The 24441-nt window shown below is 32.5% G+C and overlaps 2 protein-coding genes and 1 pseudogene across 7 annotated transcripts; 2 read left to right on the top strand and 1 right to left on the bottom strand.

Moving 5' to 3' along the window:
* Positions 1-2202: 2202 nt before the first annotated feature.
* Positions 2203-8228, top strand: LOC105172495 (protein STICHEL). Its single transcript, XM_011093943.3, has 6 exons — positions 2203-5007; positions 5229-5445; positions 5590-6156; positions 6544-7255; positions 7738-7819; positions 7910-8228. Exons 1-6 carry the CDS (start codon positions 2791-2793, stop codon positions 8009-8011), a joined length of 3897 nt encoding a protein of 1298 aa, XP_011092245.1. The 5' UTR covers positions 2203-2790; the 3' UTR covers positions 8012-8228.
* Positions 8229-9164: 936 nt separating this feature from the next.
* Positions 9165-12002, top strand: LOC110012671 (NADH dehydrogenase [ubiquinone] 1 beta subcomplex subunit 3-B pseudogene; annotated as a pseudogene). 4 transcript variants are annotated; one of them, XR_016067737.1, is made up of 3 exons: positions 9166-9496; positions 9703-9753; positions 11783-12002. The product of XR_016067737.1 is annotated as an NADH dehydrogenase [ubiquinone] 1 beta subcomplex subunit 3-B pseudogene, transcript variant X2 (transcript). The 4 variants fall into 4 exon arrangements; XR_016067738.1 differs by having other exon boundaries at positions 9684-9753; XR_016067739.1 differs by lacking the exon at positions 9703-9753 and having other exon boundaries at positions 9165-9496; positions 11714-12002.
* A 1005-nt stretch (positions 12003-13007) lies between these two features.
* On the bottom strand, positions 13008-16158 carry LOC105172496 (F-box protein At3g07870). Of its 2 annotated transcripts, none has more exons than XM_011093946.3 (2): positions 16025-16158; positions 13008-14711 (listed from the first exon to the last, which is right to left on the bottom strand). In XM_011093946.3, the coding sequence occupies exon 2, from the start codon at positions 14688-14690 to the stop codon at positions 13341-13343; it is 1350 nt and encodes a 449-aa protein (XP_011092248.1). In that variant the 5' UTR covers positions 14691-14711; positions 16025-16158; the 3' UTR covers positions 13008-13340. The 2 variants fall into 2 exon arrangements, with proteins under 2 accessions (XP_011092248.1, XP_088742407.1); XM_088886281.1 differs by lacking the exon at positions 16025-16158 and adding an exon at positions 15275-16015.
* Positions 16159-24441: the final 8283 nt, after the last annotated feature.

The following is a 24441-nucleotide window of genomic DNA, read 5'->3' as shown; positions in this document are numbered from 1 at the left end:
ATCCTTATTAATATTTTTTAAATATTTTAAAAAATATAAAGGAAAATAAAGTAAATAATTTATATGGTGCATTAGTTCATTAAAGTATTTTTAAAAGTTCTAGAAAATATATTAAATTACAATTTATAATTCAAAAAGATATTGTAATCAGCTCACTAAAAAAAATAAATGGAAACATAACATGGATTAACAGAATGGATTTGTTGTTAGACGGATGGTAAAATTAAGAGGAGTATTTGTAATTTTCCAACAACGATGAAGTATTTGTAATTACAGTATATTATAAAGGGCTCATATGAAGTTTGTCATAATTTTAAATACCCCTTCGTTGTTTGAAAAATTACAAATCCCTCCATAGATTTCACTGTCATATAACAAATATCCCATATAATGGGCTGACACAAAGGAGAGTTTGTTAGATGACCGTTAATTTCAGGGGAGTGTTTATAATTTTTCAAATAACGATGAGCTGTTTACAATTATAATAAATTTCAAGAAAATCCATTATAATTTATTCTTGAAATTATGCGAAACGTAATGGGAGTTCCAATGAGGTTTAATTTACTTGATGAAGGTATGACTCCATGACCGGTCCAAATCGTACCAACATGTGAATTATTATTCTATTTTAATAATAGTTATCGTTCTACTTTAATAGTAATTATTGATTAGCATATTGGTGATAATGTAATTATACTCAATTCAAAATTTTCAATTGAAATGTAGCCCAGGGGATAATTTGCTATTTTTATTTTTTATAAGATTTTTTCGTTCGTTTTTCATATCACATGAGGGTAAATCGCATTTTTTTTATTTAACATGTATTCTTTACGTTACAAAAATAACATGATCTATTGTTTTAAATAAATATTTTATACATGTATATTAAATAAAATAAAATTATAGTAATATCTGAAATAGAAAATTCAATTAAATATAACGTGCAATATTATTAATTAATACATATAAATGACATGCATTTATGACATGTGCTTATTAGTATAGAATTCTATCGTTCAATTTATGGAAGGAAAAAATAATAATAATAATAATAATAGAAAAATTGAAAATGAATGGTAAAAAGTTTGGAATTTTTTCAGTAAATGAGTTCGTCAGTAAAAAATACAAAGCTATAACAGAAAATTCAAAATGTATATTCACAGTTTATAAAATATAAAAAAAAAAATCAACAAATACATTTAAACGACAGAAAAAATAAAAAACTAATATAAAAAAAATAATAAGGATACAAGTTTTATGGATGTTACTGTATGTTTATTTTTGGGACTTTTTTAAAGTTTAACATAATTATGAATATCCTAACGTTACTTAAAAAATTATAAATATGACGTAATGTTTGATGAAATTATGTAGTTCTTGAATATATATATGAAATTACCAACTTTACCTTTATTGTATCTACGAACGATATGCATGGAAATTTGAAACATTGTCAAAGAAAATTATCCACTTAGTACGTGAAAATTTTAAGAAATAAATAAAATTATAATTTATAGTCCATAAGTTTATTTTTATTCAGTCCACCATGAAAATTAGATGAAAACTTAAAAAAGACTTATGAATTGGATTAATTGTTAGACGATCGTTAAAATCAACGGGATATTAATAAATTTTCAAATAATAATGAGTATTTGTAATTATGTCAAATATCAGATAAGCTCATTGTAATTTTTTTTTAAATTTTTTATAGTAGTTTCTTATTTCTTTCTCTTGTTTAAATTTTATTGGTTGAGCTGATTTGAACTATTGATATATAAAATTAGTTTTAAAAAATATATTAAATGATGCAATCAATTGAAAAAATAAATAATAATAATGGAGAATTTGAAAATGATGGGTTAACAGAATTTGAAAAAGAAAGGTTCAATAAATGAGTGATGAGTGTATCAATGGAAATACCAACACTACTCACCAATTCAACAGTTTCCAAAAGAAGGAAAAGGTGAAAGAGTGTGTGTTTGGTATGGAATGCTGTGAAATTTTAAGTAAGATCGGGTTTAGTCGAATTTAAATTAATTATGTAATAAATATAATATATTTATAATGTGATTGATATATAATTTAAAAAAATATCGAATCATATTATATTACAGTTTTTGATTGGACTAAGAATTTTTTCAAGAATTGGAAAGAAAGACAACAAATGGAGAAGAAAATCTCAGACAAAGAAAGAAAGAAAATCCACACTCATTACAAGAGAATCTCTGGAGCCTCAAAATCGTGTGTCCCGGGCGGGGCCTTCCCTTCACTTCACTCTTCCAAGGAGGGAAAAAAAACCACTTTTTTCTACTAATTTTCTTCGATTTCAACGATCAAGAAAAGCCTTTAATCTCTCTTTCTACATTAAAACCCTCAATTCTTGCAGTTGTTGTAGCAGTAAATCTTTCCTTTCCTCATTCATTGCTTTGAACCATTACCTACTACCCCCCTCCCCCCACCCTCTTTCTCCCCCCTCATCTGACCATGCTACTGGCTAGTTTTAAGCTCCCAGCTGTACATTCTTAATTTCAGCCCACCCCTTATTAATGGCGGTTGAGGAAATAAGTTGTATGCAAGAAAAGTGTAGTAAAGTTTGTCAGATCTGTGGTTTAATTCCATTTTAGACAGCCCATTTGTTTTTCTTGAACACATTGTCTGATTTTTCATTGTTTTGAAGAGAGAGAGGGGGGAGAGAGAGAAATGTGGGTGGTGAGTTATTGTATGTGATTATACTGTTTTGTTTGTGGTGGTGGTGGTGGTTTTTGGTTTAGAGTGGCGGGCGATAGTTAAATGATGTCAACAGAAATGGGGGGTGGCGGTGGTCGAGGAGGAGGAGGAATGGTGGCTGGCGGCGGTGGGAATATTGATCCAAGCAACCTACATTTGAAGAAAGAATTGACACAAATACGGAAGGCGGCTAGAGTGTTGAGGGACCCCGGCACCTCCTCGACGTGGCGGTCACCGCTGAATTCGGCGAGATCCCTCAGCAAGCATCATTATGTGCATCACCACAAGAATGGCCAGGTTGATGGTAATTCTGTTGTTTCTTCATCTGAACAGTTTTTGCAAGTCCCAAGTAATAGTAAAAATTATGGTAGTGGTAATGTAGGTACTGAGAAGGGCAATTTGATTGCGAAAGAGAAAGAGAGGAGGGTGTTTTTGTATAATTGGAGGAGTCAGAAATCCGAGAGTGAAAGAAGTAAGCAGATTGGTGAGGATGATGTTGAGAATATTAAGGATGACGGGTCGTATTCGTCTCACGATGAGAGTGTGGATGTGGATAGCTTGAGTGATGCAAGGAATGGTGGTGAAAATGATTCAAAGAGTGATACTTATTTGAGTGAGAAGTATTCTTCAGCCATCTTTAAGTGTAGAAACACAGATTTTACTCCATCCATTCGGCGCACGATTAAGAAAAAGTCGAGGAGGAGTAATTGTTCTAATGCTAGTCTGAGGCATCACAAAGAAAAGTTGCAAAAGCACATCATACTGAGTAGATGCGCGAAAGATGTCGTTGAGGGTTTGCCCGGTTTAGTTTTAGGAAGGGAAGATTTGGTTGATCAATCTGATGATACTGAAGATTACTGTAATTCTGAGGATTTGAGGAGGGCCTCTGCACTTTCGCCGTTGCTTGCAAGGCTAAAAAATAAGGGTTGGCCTAATTCATCAACAAAGTTGTTGAGGAGTGAACAGAAAGAGGATGACTCTATATCATATAGCACACCAGCATTGTCGACGAGCTCTTACAATAAGTATGGTGCTAGGAAACCGAGTATGGTTGAATCTTGGGATGCGGCCACAGGATCATTTAACGACGCAGATGATGAGGTGGAAGACCAGTTGGATTTGCCTGGGCGACATGGATGTGGAATTCCTTGTTATTGGTCAAGAAGGTCGACACCAAAGTCCAGGGTAGGATATCGGAGTTGTTGTTCCCCGTCTCTTTCTGATACTTTGAGAAGGAGAGGAAGCAGCATTTTTTGTGGAAGCCAGTCTGTGCATCAAAGAAGACATCATCGCTCATCTTTGGTATCCAACAAAAGGAGATTGGGTTCTAGGACAGGGGGTCAAAGTCTCGTGCCTCTTCTTACCAACAGTGCTAATGGCCAAGGAGGATCATCCATGGGCAGTGGCAACAGCGACGACGAGCTCTCCACAAATTTTGAAGAGCTTGATTTGGAGGCTTTGAGTCGGTTGGATGGAAGGAGGTGGTCAAGTTGTCGGAGCCAAGAAGGTCTAGAGCTAGTAGCTCTTAATGGGGAAGTACATGACGAAAGTTCTCCTGAAAATGCCAGGAGCCTAAGCCACAAATATAGGCCAATGTTCTTCGATGAGCTTGTTGGGCAGAATATAGTTGTTCAATCTCTTATGACTGCAGTCTCAAGAGGAAGAATTGCCCCTGTTTATCTTTTCCAAGGTCCGCGTGGAACAGGAAAGACTTCTTCAGCAAGAATTTTTGCTGCTGCTTTGAATTGCCTTGCCACTGAAGACACAAAACCCTGTGGGGTCTGCAGGGAATGTGCTGATTTCATCTCTGGCAAGAGCACGTGTCTTAGAGAAGTAGATGGTTCCAATAAAAAGGGAGTTGGCAAAATCAAAATTCTCTTGAAAAGCCTATCAGTGGTTCATCCATCGGCCCCTTCGTTGTTCAGGGTTTTTGTTGTTAACGAATGCCATTTATTGCCCTCGAAGACGTGGCTGACATTTCTTCAACTTCTTGAGAAGCCGTTGCCGCATGTCGTTTTCATACTTATAACCACCGACATTGACAATGTGCCACGGACTATATTGTCGCGATGTCAGAAGCAACTTTTCAACAAAATCAGCAATGGCGACATTGTTGCACGGTTAAGTAAGATTGCCGATGATGAGAACATGGATGTTGAGTCAGATGCATTAGAGCTGATTGCTTCGAATGCAGATGGTTCTCTACGAGATGCAGAAACCATGTTAGACCAGCTGAGTCTGTTTGGAAAAAGAATCACCATCTCCTTGGTGAATGAGCTTGTGAGTTTAAGCAAACCTTTCTTCTTTATATTCTTCTATTTGAAACATTTTTCACTCATGTTCTTAACCCTTTAATTACCCCTGCACTCGAATTTTCAAAATGAAGTAAATCATTCTCAGATGACAGTGAAAAAATGACATGGCAGCTCATTGTTGTTGATTCGTGTCATTTTTAATAGTGTTGGTTGAACCTACCAAATTATGATACTTTCTTTCTGTAGATAGGGGTTGTTTCAGACGAGAAATTACTCGACCTGCTGGAGTTAGCCATGTCTTCAAATGCGACGGAAACAGTAATAAGAGCTAGAGAATTGATGGATTCAGGAGTGGATCCAATAGTTCTAATGTCTCAGATGGCGACCCTCATCGTAGATATTATTGCTGGAACTTACCCAAATGTTGACGGCAAGCCTGATTCTTTCTTCGGGGGAAGAAACTGTAAGTGTCACTATGTTATGTTTTGATTTATGGTACACCATGTGTTCTATCCTATAAACATATCATTGGTATGTGAAGTTCCAGTCTCATTGGGTAACACGTTGAGGTAATTCTTCTAAGTAACTGAATGATTTTTTTTTTCAGTGTCCGAAAGAGAATTAGACAGACTGAAGCATGCATTGACCCTTCTCTCTGAGGCAGAGAAGCACCTGAGAGTTGCGAGTGAACGTTCAACATGGTTTACAGCAACCCTTTTACAGTTAGGTTCTGTGGCTTCACTGGATCGAACCCACTCTGGCAGTAGTCGGCGACAGAGCTCCAAGGCAACCGACGAGGACCATGTAATTAGGCTTAGAGAATCTACTGCCCAGAAGCAAAGAACTGATTCTCAGTTGGAACCTGAAAAATCAGCTTCACCCTCCAAATCCTTTCCAAGAGTGGCTCACCGGAACTCGACGAGCAAAGATAATCCCGTCCAACAGACTGAAGCCTCCAGTTTCAATCCCAATCCCAATCAAAGCCAATTTATCAATAGCGAAGCACTGACAGCCTCACAAGGTGATGGAAACGGGGGGAGAATTGCTTCAAGATGCGTGAACTCAAAGATGTTGACTAACATCTGGCTTCAGTGCATTGAAAAGTGCCATTCCAAGACACTGAGGCAACTTCTTCATGCTCATGGAAGGCTTGTGTCAATATGTGAAGCTAAAGGTAAAAACATTATCAACAAAGAAAACCGAGATACATTCAGAACTGTGCTACTCCTGTTTCTTTTTCATTCGAGTTTAACAGTAAGCAATATTATAATCTCTGCATGTGCCTTTTCACGTATGTTGAATTTTCAGAACCCTCTTACCCTTGCAATATCAGTTAAGATTTGTACAAGAAAGATAATTTTCAGACTTGAATGGGATCATGCATCATTCTTACAAGTAACTGCGGCTCGACTGACATTTCTAGGTTAATATGTAGAATGAATCTTGGATAGTATGGTCTGATGAGAACAATCTTAAACGGCATGATAATGAGGTGTTGTCTTTCTCAAAACATGTTCAATCAAGCTCTTTTTAGTCCTGAATTTGCAACTTCCATTTGCAGGAGGTTTTGTAGCTCATGTTGCATTTGGGGATAGAAATATTAAAACTCGCGCAGAGGGTTTTCTCAGCAGCATCACTAACTCATTCGAAATGGTTTTACAACGGAATGTGGATGTTAAGATAATCATTCTACCTGACACCTTGCTTCAGAAGCAGACAGACAAAAGCACTGCAACGAACCTGGAAAACAAATCAACACGCTTGAACGTAGCTGTGAGTAATTGTGATCTCAACTTCCATCAGGAGCCGTCGAAGTTGTCAACAGGAAGCTTCAACATATATGGGAGTCATCAAATGAAACCTTTCGATTCCATAGCTGGAAATCCAACCATGAGCGCTTCAAAGGAGAACAAGTCGGGAATTCCCGTGAAGAGAATTGAGTCCATCATCCACGAGCAGAGACTAGAAACTGCGTGGTTGCAGGCAATGGAAAAGGGCACTCCTGGATCGATGAGCCATCTGAAACCTGAACGGAATCAAGTCCTGCCACAGGACAGCACGTACCCTCCAAATCAATTGGAGGCAATGAATTCTACTGATGTCTCGGTGCAACACTGGGAGGATGAGTTAAATCATGAAATCAAAGCACTGAAAATTAGCGATGGAGCGGTGCCTCAGAAGGACCAAATTGGCAGGAGGATTGATCATTACCCCATCTCCCCAAGCTTGTTGCATAACAGCAGCTTCGCGAGCAATTTCAGCAAAGAAAACATGTAAGTCCCAACCTAATTATTTCAAGACAACATGCAACATGTCCACTATGTGCAAGTTAACAAGTCTGTGTGGATTGCTACAGTGTCTTATACTTACACTATCGAAACTGTAGATATCATGATATGGTTGATTGATCATCTTTACAATACTGAATCACTAGAAAGTGCACAATAGTTTTGGTAGGGGCGTATGACGACAATCATGATATTCCTCCAAATATCAGAAAATGAAAATTTGTGTGGGTCCCATTATTGTCTAGTTGTAGTTACTCTTATTTATTATCGCTAATTTTGCTTGTATTCTTTGAACAATTGCTTGTTTACCTTATTCTCTAACGGTGTCGCTTAAGAACATTACTACATAACGACATCAAACATTTCAACAGTAATGCATGTTTGTCAGAACGGGAAGACGATGTCACTTTAGCAACAACTCTTGCTCTATCAAAAACATTAACATCCTTGTCTTCACTTTCTTACAGGGGATATGAGTCTGGATCGGGGGCCGGAGGTTGCAGCGGGATGTTCTGTTGGAACAACACCAGACCTCAAAGACGGGGAAAGGTAATAACCTCTTTCATTCCTTATAATGTCTGCATGCAATAAATCAGTTTCTATAAGACAAATCCTTAAACATTCGTGCTACAAAACCAGGCTAAACAAGGCACTCCTCTGCGTTCGCGCAGAAGCGGTCGGTTCTCGTGGTTCGGAGAGTGCGCAAAATCAAGGAGGACAGACAGCAGATACAACAGATGATAGAAAAGGACATTCAGGTTCTTGAGTTTCAGACAGTTCTTGATCTTACTCTTACTAGGAAATACTTCATGCACTTGTGGGCTTGAGCAAAGTCATTTGTTTGTCCTATAAATATGATAGGACTCATTGAAGGATATAAATATAATGATGTAAAGTTATTACACTTGGACCTCTGCATTTTTGTAGGTCCATCCAATAAAAAGTAAATTGGGGGCAATTTTATTTTTTTATTTATTTACTTTCTTTTTGCGTTCTGAAATATCATAATTATTAATTATGTGGGGTATGTATTTATGCGATGGAAATCTTGGGACTTGCTAAGAATTATACTGTATTAAACAGTGTTTGTTTGAAATTGTTGAATCTTGAAATTAGGGTTGATAGAGGAAACATTCACCAGGAAAACCTAAAGATTGGGAGGGTCTTGCCCTTTTCCCTTGATGCTGTGATGGAGAGCTTTTCAATTGAAAATTGTAAAGAGAAGAATGCAAATCATCAAATTGCAAAGGAAGCATTTTGACTTGTTGGATGAGTCAATATTACTTTTACAAGTAGCATTAGCAAATTTTGAAATTTAATTAAGTTTATTTATTTTTCACATGAAATTCTACCATATATATAAATATATAAAACCTTGCTACGATTTGCATTAATTTTTTTTAGAAGGTGGAGAGTGGGGAAGTCTTTTGCCCGTCAAGAACGAAACAATTTACTAAATTATTTTCATAAATATATAGTTATAGTGAATAATACTGACTGATCTGAATATTTTTTATTTAAATATCACGAGTTCGAGTTTCACTGAAATTGTAGAATTCATAAGAGTATGATGCTGAATTCAGTGGACAGTATTCTTTGCTTTTTACTATGTTGCGGATCTATATCGACCAAGTTCAATAATGTCTTAATGAACTTTAATGAGAATGAATATTTTTTAGTATTTATTTATTTATTTATTTTTTTTTTAGTTTAATTGCACCTAACTATTTTATTATTATTTTTTTAAAAAAAAGAATGATGTAAAAGAGTTGGGGCCCAAAAGAAGGTTTTTATTCTTGAGGCCTTTTCTAGGCCCAGCCCATTAAACCAAAGCCCAAATTCTCTTACAAACAGTCTGGCCCATATACAAATTCCAACAATGAACATGCCGTTGTCAATAACAGCTCCATTTCATTCTCATCTCAAACAAGAGAGACGGAGAGAGAGAGAGAGAGATCTGAAGAAGGAGAAGCTGCGTTAATGGCGAAACCACTGGGACCAACAGGAGAGTTCTTTCGGCGGCGGGATGAGTGGCGGAAGCACCCCATGCTCACCAACCAGTGGCGCCACGCCACTCCCGGCCTCGGCATCGCTCTCGTCGCTTTCGGCATCTACCTCGTCGGCGAAACCGCCTACAATAAGATTTATGCCGCCCCCAAATCTCATGCTCACTCCACATCTTCTGCTTCTCATTGATCCAATGGCGACTTCCCCTAATTGTGTAAGGTCAGGTTCTTATTTCAACATGCCCTTGAATGTGTAGCATTTCGGTATTTTTCGGGGTTTTTCGGTGGTTCTTTTAGATGGAAAAAAAAAAAAAGTGAGCATTTGAATGTGTGTTTGTTTTGGTTTTACCTGATGTGGTGTTTTGATTCGTCATGCATTATCTTTTTCTGCCGTTTTTCTGAATTAGGGTTTTTGTTGTCTTGAAGTGCGGGTGGTTTATTATACGGCAAATGGGTGCCTTGATGACGCCCATTTAGGTGCGTTTTCCATTTAATTGCATTCTGTTTTTTTTTTTTTTTTTTTTTTCCCTGTGAGTGGGATGGTTGAGCGTAGAATGCAAATTGATTGTATAATGTGGCAAAGATAAAAGAGAAATTCAGCTAATCATAAACAGACGGTTGATGTTGCTTGATGGCAGTGAAATGAGAGACCAGGTTGAAATCTTTGAAGCATCTATTAACACTGTTAGCAGATAAATTCCACTGACAATGTTCAGGCCCTAATTTGAGTTTCCATGGTGGTAAAAAAAGAGCATAATAGCCCGCCAATGAGGTTTGAATAACTTTGTGCGAAGTGAGATGAATGTGGGAAAGACGCCCTTGCACATAGATATCAGTTATCTCTTTCTGGGTTCTTGGCTGATATGTTTTGTACAGATATCCACCTGAAAGTTGGCTGGATAGTTGTTGTCAAGACCCAGTTAGATAGTACCTCTGGGCTTTAAATGGGAAGAGATTTCAAATTTCACTTCATATGAGATTGGTTGAGAAATAAATATTTATTCTAGTTATTTCCACAAAAACCACTCCTAGCCTGTAAGTTTGTGAGTAAACTTTAGCATGGATATATGGGATATAACTATAGCTTCCACTACACATGATCAAAGCAAACATGGCGAGGGACGGGTAGAGGTCTTAGGGCCTTGGATAGCTTGAATGCAGTCCCCTCTGTGAGTAAGGAGAAATAGGGTGGTTAATTATTTTTTTATTATTAAAAAATAAATAAATTATAGGATTAAGGTAATTTTAGTCCCCTAACTTCAGGTAATTTTCGTTTTAGTCCCGTAACTTACTAAGGTTCCATTTTAGTCTTCTATAACTTAAAAAAGCTCAGTTTTAAGCTTTTTTAAGTTATAGAGGACGCAAATGGAACCCTAGTAAGTTACGGGACTTAAACAATAATTGCCTGAAGTTAGGGGACTAAAATTGTATTTAATCCTAAATTATATAATATAAATATAACGAGTCGCGGATACAACCCGTGACTCGAATAAAAAAAAAAAGAATTTCCAAAAAAAATGCTCAAGCCGTGGTTCCAATTTTATTTTTTTCAATTTTTGTTTAATTAGATTTTATATAAATCAATTTTTAACAACATATTAAAGTTCAGAAAATCATAATATTAATTTTTTAAAAAAATACAATTAAGTATATAAATGTAATAGTGTATATTTTTTTATACAATTGTAAAAAATACTGTGAACTATACAATTGCAAATGTAAAAAATGTCCACCCGTTCCACAATTGTGTCTTTGGCGTCCACGTCGAGGTCTTCTTATTTCCTCATCCACATTTTGCATTGGCTCATTTTGCGCTTCATTATCATCATCATCGGGATTAATGTCCAACCGACTTAATGTTGTTGCAGAATTAGATTTCAATTATCACGATATGCACTAAACGACTGAAATGGAATTGGTAAAATATTGTATCCTGTTGCATATGGCTAATTAATACCAAGATCAAGCTCAAGATATACTTGTGAAGAATAATCTTGTGTTTGAGTTGGCAAATATGGAGTCAATTGAAATCAATCATCTTAAGGCAGTTGAGACATGTAGTAATCTTGAAGCGGTTGTGGCACGTAATAATCCTAAGGTGTATATACCCTAGAAGGACCAGCTAGGGAGATCAAGGGATAAATATAACCTTAACGCAGTTATTTCATTAGATATTGGGTCAGTGAGAAAGCTCTTGCTTTTTCTTCTACACAGGAGATGAGTGTATTTATCTTCTCTAGTTATATCTTAGCACTCATATTAATCCGTTTATGACCGCTGGAAAGTCATTTACATATGTTTTGAATAAAATAATGATAGGGGTGAACCAATTGTCTTACGGTTGAGATGAAAATAAAAATCCATGCAGGAATACAGTAGTTGATAAAATGTGTGCGACCTCTTGTTCCTCCTCTTCTAAATATTTGGCTGGATGCAGCTCTGCTGTCTTGTTTGCAGGAACCCGTTAACTCCCAATGTTTTTTACATGCTATTGTTGACCGTGCAGATGAGCTTCGCCTTGGTGCCAAATAATGGAGTGTGGTTATGTTTCTGTCTTCTCCAATTTCATGTCTGTGTCAACGATGTACCCAGACATGTTTGTTGCCTTCAGTCTGCTGAAATTTGTAAAAGAATTTAAGAGTAGTGTTTTTTCCTGTGGATCATCTCTCTCTTTCTCTCTCTCTCTCTTTCTATATATATAACTCGAGAATTAAACTCTTGTGAGATCTTATGTAAAGAGTAGGCACGACTGTGTAACAAGAGCAGATCATGGTTGGATTTTCAGCAGACGATGTAGCAGATAAACTCAATCACAGAGGGGGAACCCTCCGCACCCCCACCCAGAAAAAAGAGGAACTGCGTGACTAGAGGGTGTTTGGCTTGGCTTATTAAGAACATGTTATAAGTCCATACATCTTGTAACATATTTTTAGATATGAGCTTCTAAAATGTTTAAATTTATATAAGCGTGAATAAGAACATGCCTAAAAAGATCTTATAATATTTTATATTTATTTTAAAATAAACTCTTGAAATATTTTAATAAAATAAGATGACAGAATTTATAATGTGCCAATAACGATCATTTAATATAATAAAAGAAATTAAGGAGTTTGTTGAAACTTTAAAGATAAGATGGGATTTCTTAGAGTCTTCTAAGTAGCTTTATGTTTAGATTTTATAAGTTATTTACACTTTTCAATGAAAGGTTTTTTGTTGCTGGAAATATATTTTAAAGAGTTTATATGCTACCCAAACAACACGTCAGTGATTATAAAATTTTTTATGGTTCTTCCAAAATTAAATATAAATTTAGAAGACAAACTTCCGTCCTGTTCAGGACATGTGCGTATATTTAGAAAAGCTGGTGCCATCCTAATCCCTCCTATCAACAAACGTGTCCCAATTTGGACTTATTTGTCCCAACAATCCTAACTGTCTGTCAACCCCCGCACCCCAATGAACACCACCACTGCCTTCTCTCTCTCTCTCTAAAATTGGGTAGCTCTCCGCAGTGAAAAAATGCTGTCTTAATGTGCATATTTTTCCTTACAAATATGGCACTCTGATCCCACGACACATATGGGCTCAAGGAGAGCAAAGAGCACATCAATCCCAGACAGACCTACTACATGCATTCAAACTTCAATTAAGGACAACATAAACACTGCATTTCTTGTACTAGAAAAGGCACCTAATATGCATAACGACAATAAAAGCGCAAAAAAGGATGAGACCACCAAAAGAATGGAACCACAATAATCACACACAGAATTCTGGGCTAGTATTTCTTAATCATTCATGCTTATATCAAACATATTGTGGTTTTAAGCAGCAGATAAAAAACTAATGACAGCGTAACATCGCAGAAATTGCTATATCCCAAGTATGAACCTTCTCCCTCCAGGCGGTAAGTTCTTCACATGCAGGCTTTTCGCTCCCGCCACATCCTTGAGGGAAATTGCTATACCACAAGTATGAACCTTCTTCCTCTAAGCCAAAAAATTCTTCACATGCAGGCTTTTCTCTCCTCCCTCCCTCCACATCCTTGAGGGATACGAAGGCTATATCCCAAGTATGAACCTTCTTCCTCCAATCAGTAACTTCTTCACTTGCAGGCTTTCCGCTCCCACTACATCCTTGAGGGATATGAAGCTCAACGCATGTGCAGTAACCTCAGTTTTCCAAGGTCCCATTGACCTCAATTCCCTGAAAGTTCTTTTCCGAGGACTAAAAGAAACAAGCGACTCAGAACTGGATATAAACCACAGATCCCCATTGCTAAACAACTTAATGGGCCGATGCAAATCCTCGACTCGCAACTTACAGTAGAATTTCATGTCGATGCTGAATTCTTTTGACCATGATTCCTTAACTCCATATTCTCTCATTACCCAAACCTCAAACTCGACATCCTCGCAAATGTAGCAGATGCAGAGACAGTCTCTTAGGACCCCGATGTTGATCCAAGAAACCTTATTCATATACTGTACACTGAAGTGCGCTGGTGGTGGGACTACCTTGAACTTTTCCTTCTCCAGGTCAAATGAAGTTATAAGCTCAGAAGGTCTATTGCTATTGGTTATCCAATGAAGACAGCCATTGAGGAACGGATCAAACGAAGTTCGGTTCGGACAGGGGGGATTCTCGATCCTTCTCCATGAATCTGAACCAAGTGTGTGTACATCGGCCACCATTCTTTTTGAGTCTATGGAGTTCAGAGGATCAACAGATGTCAGATGCATGAAACTGATAATCTTGTACTGCTTCGTCCTTGGACTATAACCAAATCCAGAATGGTTGGCATAAGTACAATGTGGAGCTGATAAAGTTAGTTGAGGAAGCTTTATACATTCGCCAAGTATAGGGTTGGTAATACCATAGAAAGGCCTTGGTGACGAATCAAAATATAAACATAGTAGTCCGTTACATGAACCAACAAGAGTAAGTCGTTGTGTACGAAAACTGAAATCTGCATTCAGCTTACTTAACATAGGAAGCCCACGATTTAAATACGAAGGAGTATCTTGGTCAGCACTGCTGCATGAAGACAAAGTCGATTCACTAAGATCAAATGTAAAGAAGTGAAGAGCTCCCCATTTCCCAATGTTCTCTTGAAGAACCAGGTTAGTTGTTAAGGTAGGTGCTCTGGCAAGATGTACTTTAGAGAAATACGGATCCTTGACTAGTTTGAGAAACATCTTGCAAACACATTTACAGCGAAGTATGTTCATCAGAGGAAGCCTTGAAAGAATATCACATATTATGTGGACAGGCAGCTCAAGTAGAGGGGAAAACAGTGTACTGGTTGATTCTTCAGTATTAATGAACTGCTTATCACCTATCAAGTTGCCCCCTCTCTCTTCACTAACCATAACGGTTTCAAACCGTCTTTTGCATCCCTGCAACACCATTCTACAGACCGATGAAGAAGTCTGCATCAAAAAGAGAGCAAAGAAATCAAAATCATTGAAATTAAGAAATAAACCTCGCAGAAATTCCAGCATGAAATTAGAACCCGAAGTAGCTCAATATCCATTAGAACTTTGATTATGTCAAATAGTGCATGAATGATTAGATCAAAATAATTATAGCTCATGAACCACTTAATTATAGCAAATTTTTAACTATATAGGAAGGAAAGAACCACATGCAGGACCATAACAAAATTTTGAAATGCTGATATGTAATGTAATCATGCTACTTGCGTATTAAACTTTATGAATAGACCTCGAATTTGATCCAACAAGAGCACAAACAAAAACATTTTTAACCTACTACGGAAAAGATGGCCCCTCTATGCCTGAGTGGATTCAGATGCTCCTAGATCGCCCCAACAACCAACAACTAGGTAAAGGGGAACAAAGAAAAAAAGACATGGCAAACAAAAGATTTCATTTATAGCTTCTCAGTTCTCATTTCTGTCCTTGACAGACCTACTACACGTTATTCACCAGAAAAATAAAAATAAAAATAAAAATAAAGTATAAATTATAACCTTCCAGCCTATAGGCTGCACAATTAAGCAGAGGAGGGAGGGGGCTAATGAAACAGTCCAAAGAAGAAGTGAGTAGCCGAAATTCCACCTAAAAAATTTAAAGGGTCTCTGGGTTTAGCGCAATGCACAAAGACATTACACCATAGCATGTTTCCCAAATGATCAGAAAGCACGAAGGCTAATGAGAACTTGCTTAAATGAAGTAAATCTACAAGAATAAAGCTAGTCAGTCAGAGGTGAACCAAGCAACCATCAACTAAAAAACCAACCAAGAAAAAAAAAAGAAAAAATGATAAGGTTTAGAAGCCAAATCTATTAAATACAATCCTTTTTTTTTCTTGGTACGATGTTAAATACAATCCTGATAAATATATATATATGTGTGTGTGTGTTTGTGTGTGTGTGTGTGTGAAGTAATCTATAAAAGATTCATTCTCATCTTGGAAATCCAAAATTCAGTCAATTGCATGTCCCACAATCATTTTCGCATCTTGAACAGTTCGAATTCAAATCGGCAGACTCCGAAAGTCTCATCCGCCAAAATTACAAAAATCTCATCCGTGCCATCGAAACTGGGCCATAATCCAGACAAGTTAACGCCAAGAAAAAAGACCATGATCTGAGGTGTTCAATTTCACAATCCCCCAATTTCAAAATCCAGATCACGCGATCTTGACCGCAAAATTGACACCGGAAAACACACCGTACGCATGATTGGAGTAGAGAGATACTTGAAAAAGATGCAAGTACCTGTGATAACAGCGAGGAAAGAGGAAACCCTTCCCTGTTTTGCTTCGTTTTCAGCGCTTAGTACTTTTACCAGAGAGAGAGAGAGAGAGAGATTCCAGAGAGAGAAATGATTGAATAGTACCACATAGAGAGAGACAGAGAGGTAAGAGGGGTAGGTACATAAAAATATACATAAAATACATTTTACCCCCCTCAATTATATCAAATATCTTATTCACCCCCTAATTTAATATGTATAACATTTACCATCTTAAAATTAAAATTTTTTACAAAACTGCCCTTACACTATATACATATAGAATACACAAATATTATTTACTATTTTACGCCTTATATTCTCTTTAATTAAAATAAATATATCTAAAGTATATTACCTTTTTTAATTTACATTTTAAAGACTAATTATTAAGTGAGAAACGAACGATTATAAATTAATAATATCGAACTCAAATAGGCCGTTCTTATTTTTTATTTTAATTTAATTAAGCAAACTTTTTAGGTAAAAATTATAACCACCTTTATCTTTTAGATATATATTTCTAAAAAATTAAATAAAAGTATGGGTATTTATTTTTCCCGAAAATGATTTATTAAAATTATCTTTGTCAAAATTTAGTTTAAAAAATATATATATAATATTTTTTTAAGATCAAGTAGTCAAATTAATATTTTTTTATCTCTAATATTTGTTGTGTATTTATCATATTCATTTGTTATTTTAATTTTAATTTTAATTTATTTAGTTATTAATTATTATTTTTCATATATTAATTTAAAATATTTTTTTCTTCCAAACAAAAAATAAATTAATATTGATTTAGTTTGAAAAATACGCAAAATACATCATAAGCAATATAAATATGCATGACGTGAGGGCAATTTTGTCCAACTAACTAACTAAAGGGGGTAAGTGTCTAATTTTACTAATTCAATGGAGTGAAATGCAATTTAGGGTATAATCGAGGGGGTAAAGTGTATTAACCACTACAAAAATCTCACTCGGTCCAAATTTTAAGAATATTACGTGTTTGTAACTGAAATTTGGTGGAATATATCCAACTCAAATTCAAATTATATTGCATCTTCTGTTATATATATATTATGTGTATAAAATATTTTTTTAAAAAAAATATATTATATATTTTTTGTGCCGTATTTATTAAATGTAACCTAAAATATAAATTATATTTGAATTAATAAATTTATATTATAGAACAAAAATTTGAATAAAGTATTTCAACGACTGATATAAAAAAAAAGTAAAATTCTCAATAAAATATGATTCAAAATTAAACATTTGAGGGTTTTTAATCATTTGTTTTTATAATTATTATTAGATATGTGAAATTTATAATTTTAAATTCATCGATTTAAACATAATTTAATAAATGAATAATCACATTGCACTCCCAGAAGTTTGATATAATTGAATATAGACTCCCTATTATTTGAAAAAAATTACGTCGATGCTCCTCACATTTATAAACTCTAACAAACAAAACCCTCAATTTGTCAAATTCTCCGAGTTTATGCATATTACCCTAAAAAAATTAAATAAAAAATCTATATTTACTTCAAATTGACTTGTTCATAATTTATTATAGACCAGGCTATCCTTATAAGGGCAAAGATAGATTTTTTTTTTATGCATTAGCTCCTGAAAATGTAGAAACGCAGTTGGCCGTAAAATAATTTATTTGACATGTAATAAGTCGATTAGGAAAAATATGAATTTTGGTTCAATTTTCTATTAATATTTTAACAGATTTAGTTAATTTTGACTAATGAATAAATTTATTTTTTTAATGAAAATAAATATTAAAAAATTTAAAACAAATTATATATAATTACAATAAATTTTAAGGATGTAAGTGTAATTATCCCATTAATAAAATGTGAATAAAAAATTCCTATACTATGTTCCTGGTCATGCACATGTCCTTACAAAATAGGATATTATCCAGTGTTGGCTTCCACATTACATAATTATTTACTGACAATTCTATCATGGTTCCCGTATCATCCCTCACGTCCATCAAGAACAGGTGCGGAGCATCGAGGTTCTGACACCTCATGATGGAAAAGTTGGATCAATGAACCAGATTTACGCAAAAGCACTTCACAACAATATATATATATATATATATATATAAATATTTTTTATTATTTAAAAAATTATAAATATATATTTCATTTAGATGTCTATCTAACAACGAGTTCATTTGCTCAAAATTTTTCATTCAATTTTTATAGTAAACTGTCAAAATTTGTAGATTTGAATTATAAATTATGATTTTATATACTTTTTAAAATTTTACAAAATATTTTTATGAACTAATATTTTCAACGGAATATTTACTTTAACACCCTCATTTTTTTAAATATTTTATATAAAAAAGGGTAAAATAGTAATTTTTACATGACCGTTTAAGAACTGCATAATTATTTTCTGTTTGAATGAGTATTTATAATTTTTTAAACAATGAAAGAGTATTCGTAATTATACCAAACTTTAGAGAATGTAGCTGTAACTTACGACAACAAATAACTACATCTTCGACATGTCTTAACTCAATGATTAAAAATTAAAATATTATATCTTTTTAAATTTCAAAATAGAATTTAGAGATAATAAATATGTATATATATGTGTACTTGACACGTGCTTCAAACAACATAAGTATTTTTTTATTTAATTTCAAATTAATTTTTAGAAATTAAAATTTTGAATTTATGGACAAAATTTATGTAATTATTATTTTTATTTAAAAATAAATAAATAATTACATCAAATATTAAAAGAAAAAAAAACTATATATATATTAAAGACAAAACACTGCTTTTTACATGAAAAGTCCCAATACTCTCCAAAGTTTGAGGATTGTAAAATAATTAGTTCAATCCTTTAATTTTTATAGTGAATTGGTCAAAACGTTTTTGTGGAGTATGAATTATGATTTGATTTTTTTTAAAATGAATTTTTTTCATAAATTAAGTGGATAATTTTTTTTTAATAATTTTCAACATTTTTCATCCACCAAATTCGATTTTCTTACCATTTTTTAAATTTATTTTGAAAAAGGAAATAATTACGTCAAGACAAAATTGATAATTCCAGGTCTTTATTTAAAAAAATTACATAATTTCATCAAATATCATTAGAATATTAATTAATAATTTTTTTTTATAATTATATAAAAAATCAATTATTTGAAAACACATTTTCAAAGTAGTAATGTCAGAGAAAAAAAAAATATTTGATTAGGTAAGAGATAAAAAAGGCAAGTGTAAAATGTAGAGGAGGAACAAAATATATTTAACCAAAAACTATAAAATAGAGTCACTGACCAACTGGAAAATAACAGTTAGTTACTTCAAAATTATTTTCCATAAATATCAAATTTGTAAAAACAACTTTATTACAGAGACAATTACACCGTCGTCCCCTAAAATTTGATATAATTATACGTAGACATCAAGTGATTTGAATACATTTAGTACGTCTGACATATGTTTCCTTCTAACAAATAGGTTTCTCCGTTAGTAAATATGGACCTTCTTTGAATTTTTTGACAATGTCGGCAAATTCGGTGAATTTTGACTAATTGAGGGATCTGCTTGTTGTACGAAAACAAACATCATAGTACTAGATATATTTTTTAAAATTACAGAAAGTTTACGTGTAATTATACAAAATTTTAAAAAATGACGGTGTAATTTTTCTTTTATTATACTAAATCCGTTTATAATAGAAATACGATAAATAATATCGGACAAATTAAAGAAAATGAAAAAACAAGAAGCACATCTGAGTTGAATATATGTATCAACTATAATTATTAAATTTTAGGATAAATTACAAGGGACTGCCTTAAAGTTTGTCTTAATTATAAATACTCTTTATTATTTAAAAAATTATAAATATCTCCCTTGAAATTACAAATGCTGTAACAAATACCTTCTCGTGACAGCTCATTATAGAGAGTATTTTACTAATTGATATAATTTGTAATTATAATATTTATAATTTCGTGAGGGTATTTATTATTTTTCAAACAATAAGAGGGTATTTGTAATTATGACAAACCTCAGGGAAGCCCGTTGTAATTTATCCTAATTTTTATTCCTTACCTCAACACTTTTTGCACATCAAATTAACTATCATTATTACACCTTTATTCCACGTTCAATCACATATTCATAAAGAAATTTCATCTCAACGAAACATATTGCACAAATTACACTACACTCCTTAAAGTTTAGCATAATTACGAATACTCACTCGTTGTTTAGAAAATTATGAAAATTTTCATCAAATTGAAAATAATTATGTAGCCCTTAAAAAGTTAGATGAAATTCCCAGCTATTTCGCCCTTGTTGATGTTTTTATAAAAAAAAATATTTAAAAAAAATTGAGAGTGGGTAAAGTAAACAATTTATAGACAAATCAGTTCATAATAATATTTTTCAAAATTCTAAAAAATATATAAAATTACAATCCGTGATCCAAAAGGGTATTTAGCAAGTTTACTACAAAAACTGAATGAAAACCTAATGGAGGCTAACGGAACGGACTCGTGGTTAGATGAATGTTAAAATCAGGAAGGTATTTTTATAATTTTTCAAATAATAAAAAGATATTTATACTTACACCAAAACCTCATGAGAAGTGAGTGTAATTTACCCAGACATATTTCATCTTATTTTTTCTTACTAAAATGAGATAAAATAAACCGCCAAGCATTCACGATCTAACTTAAAGTCGTGTAGAGTAGAGTTTTCAAGACTACGCCAAACGCGGCCTTATTTTTTTCTAGCAAAAAGTTTTATAAATTGCCCAAACAAACATGCCAAAAAAGTGAAGTGTGTGAGTGTGCTACTCATGATTTTCCCCAACAATATTTAATTAATATTTACAACTCTATTTAATTAATCCCCAACAATATTTATAATGAAATATTCGAAATTAGAATTAAAAAAAAAAACGTAATGATGATTTTGGAATAATTAATTAATACGGTATAATGCGGATAATAATTGCTCCTATGTGTAGCTCTAGCATATAGACTTTAGGGAAAAGTATTATTTCAGTCCGTTAAGTATGCCTAATTTTAATTTTTGTCCGATAACTATGTTCATTTTTGTTTAGGTCCAATAACTTACGAAATTGCTTACTTTTAGTCCTCTGAAGGATTTTCGGACAATTTTATCCCTATGAGTGCATATGGACTAAAACTGCCTTTCAAAGTTGCATAGGAGTAAAATTGTCCAAAAATCTGCCAGAGGACTAAAAGTAAGCAATTTCGTAAGTTACTCAACCTAAACAAAAATGGACATAAATATCGGACTAAAATTAAAATTAGGCATACTTAGCGGACTAAAATAATACTTTTTCCTAGACTTTATCAAGAATTTGCGTTGCTATGGATTTTTATTTTTCAAAAATGTTAAGTATTATTTTTTTATAATTAAATTTATTTTATTTTGTGTTTTGAAATATTCTTTTAAAATTTTATTTAGTCTTTATAATAATGAAAGCTCTATAATTTTTCTTATGTATAAAAGTTAATCAATTTTATTTGTTTTAATAATAAATAAACCAAGAAATAGACGAATACTCATATCTACGACTACGAGTTACAAACATTAAATCTATGATTTTTTAATCGTGGGATTTCCATCTTACCATATAAATAAGATCTTATTAACCATTTAATGATCTTTCTAGGAATGACGGTGAGTGGATTTGATTATGAATTATTTGTTTGACATGTAATAAGTTAGTAGTAAGTCAACCAGAGTGAATATAAATTTTTATTTAAATTTCTTATTAATATCAATAAATTTTATGAATTTTTTAAGAAACTGAAAGATCTGTTTTTCTTTTTTTAACAAAATCAAACGTGAGGTAATATGAGAAACACAATGACACAACTCCAAATGATAAGTTTGTTCTTCAAACATGAGAAAAATCCTGAAATACTCTAAGGGTCCTCGTCTTTTTGAGCGGGCCGGATGCGACCCAACCCGCATAATCCAATGACCTTGATTGTCGATCATTAATCTCAAATTCATCTGATGGCTATTCAAACGACACGTGGCTCGACACAATTTAGTACAATTGGCCCTCTGTAAATACCAGTAGACCGCACTCTGCGACCTCCGTAACCTCAACATCAATTCTAACTTGAACATCAAAGGATTTTGTGTGCAAATCAATCATTACTAGTTCAGCTCGAGATACTCATCCAGACTCATACTCCATATCACTCTCAAGTCATAGTCAAGTAAGTGACAGATCAGTTTTAAGTCGCTGAGGACTTCAATCTTAATAATTAATGTTATTAAATATAATTTTTTAATTTATAAAAAATTTACATATAATTATATATTTAAAAATACAATAATGAATGGATGAATGCCTAAAATTGAGGAAGGAGGAGAGAAATGAGTGGGGAAAGATAAAAAGCAAGTGGCTATAAACTTGGCCAATGGCTGATGTTGACCGTTGTGTGGCAAAGTCATCATCACTTACACACAACAACCTTGTCTTGCCTCTTGGGACTTTAACAAAAAGGGAATACACAACTCCCATTTCAATGCCTTTTTAATTTAGGATAAATTACGACAATTTTTTTTTTTTTATATTTGATATAATTATAAATATTTTTTTATTATTTAAAAAATTATCAATATCTTCTGATTTTAATGATCATCTACAATTAGCCCAATTCATTATATTTCATCCATTTTTTTTTTATGATGAATTGACCAAAATACCATTGTAAATTAAAAATTATAATCTTATTTATTTTTTAATAAATTTTTTATAGACTAGGTGGATGATTTTTTTATAATTTTAAAATTTTTCTATCCACTCCGTTCGGTTTCTTTACAAATTTTTAATTTTTGTAAAAAGTACAAAAAGTTACAATACGGCAAAATTGATAATTTCATAACTCTATTCAGTATTACATAATTTCATCAAATATTAGGGAGTATTTATATTTTTTTAAATAACGAGGTAATATTCATAATTATGTCAAACCTTAGAGAATGTTGTTATAATTTACCCTTTAATTTAATTATTCCCAAGTTTTGGTGTGTGGGCTGTATTAATTGATAATTTGTTTATAAATATTAATTTTCTAATATTCACAAAAGTAATTTCAGTTTTTATAAATTGTAATAGAAAGCACTTTTTTAGGGTAAAAGTTATAGTAATTATATCTGCATCCTTGATTTATGGTTTATTTATATAAATTATTTTTATCTTTTGAAAAATTACATATATACTCATAAAAAATATCAACATCATTTCACACGAATTTCAATTCTTTTAAAAAATTGCATATACATCCCCTAAATTCATCAACTTCACTATACAAACTATCCTATTTTTTACCGTTTTGGAAATTTCTATAATTATACAAAATATAAAGTAGTTTGTAAAATAAACTATAATTTAAGGGGTATAAATATAATTATTCTTAAAAGTTAAATATGCTTTTAGGTACTTTTGACTATTTTATAATAAATCTAATGTAAATTTTGACTATTTTGCTCTCCTTACAATAATTGATTTTTGGCATAAGGAGTTCAAATTATTATGTTTTGGGAAAATTGCACTCCTGGCCCTAAAGATTAAAAAATATTGCAAAATATGATCCTAAAGCGTAATATTTGGTCCCATAAAGTCAATACATGGGACCATATCTATAATATTTTTAATTTTATATGGCAAAAAATATTAATTGCATAAATATGAGAACAAAAGTGCAATATTAATTGCATAAATGCGAGAATATTAATTTTCTAATATCTTATGGAACTAAAAGTACAATTTTCTCCTTATATTTTGTCAATTATATTCTTTTTGAACGTAGTTTCTACAAACATTTTTTATTTATTTATCTTTTTCAGTATTTCTTGTGAACACTTTGGGATTACGATCGTATTATAAATTCCAACTTTCTCATTAAGTTATCATTTTTTTTATAAGCAATAATCCCTTACCATTATGGTCGGAACAAGATTTAATTTATTTTTGTCTATATTAATATAAAAAAATATATTTATTTTTACTCATAAATGATGATTTTGTAACATTATTATATTAATTTTTTATTATGTCGATAATATTTTTAAATTATCTTTCTTTATTTTTATATATAATGTGTTAATTTACATATATATATGTATATTATTTATAATATATTTTAATAGATAAAATATTATGTATTTTTTATTTAGTGGTTATGGCACGCTGTTATGTGTGCATGTAATAAATAATTATTTATACTTTAAAATATATTATAAATAAAAATAAAATATATAAATCAACACATTATATTTTTTAAAAATAAATTAAAAATAAAAAAATTCGCGATATTATCGATATAAAAAAAAATTAGTAT

Source organism: Sesamum indicum, linkage group LG10 (assembly GCF_026168435.1).
Source record: "Sesamum indicum cultivar Baizhima isolate 11 linkage group LG10, ASM2616843v1, whole genome shotgun sequence".
Lineage (NCBI taxonomy): Eukaryota > Viridiplantae > Streptophyta > Magnoliopsida > Lamiales > Pedaliaceae > Sesamum > Sesamum indicum.
The sequence above is the reverse complement of the archived record's forward strand: the minus strand, read 5'-3'. Positions and strand labels throughout refer to the sequence as shown.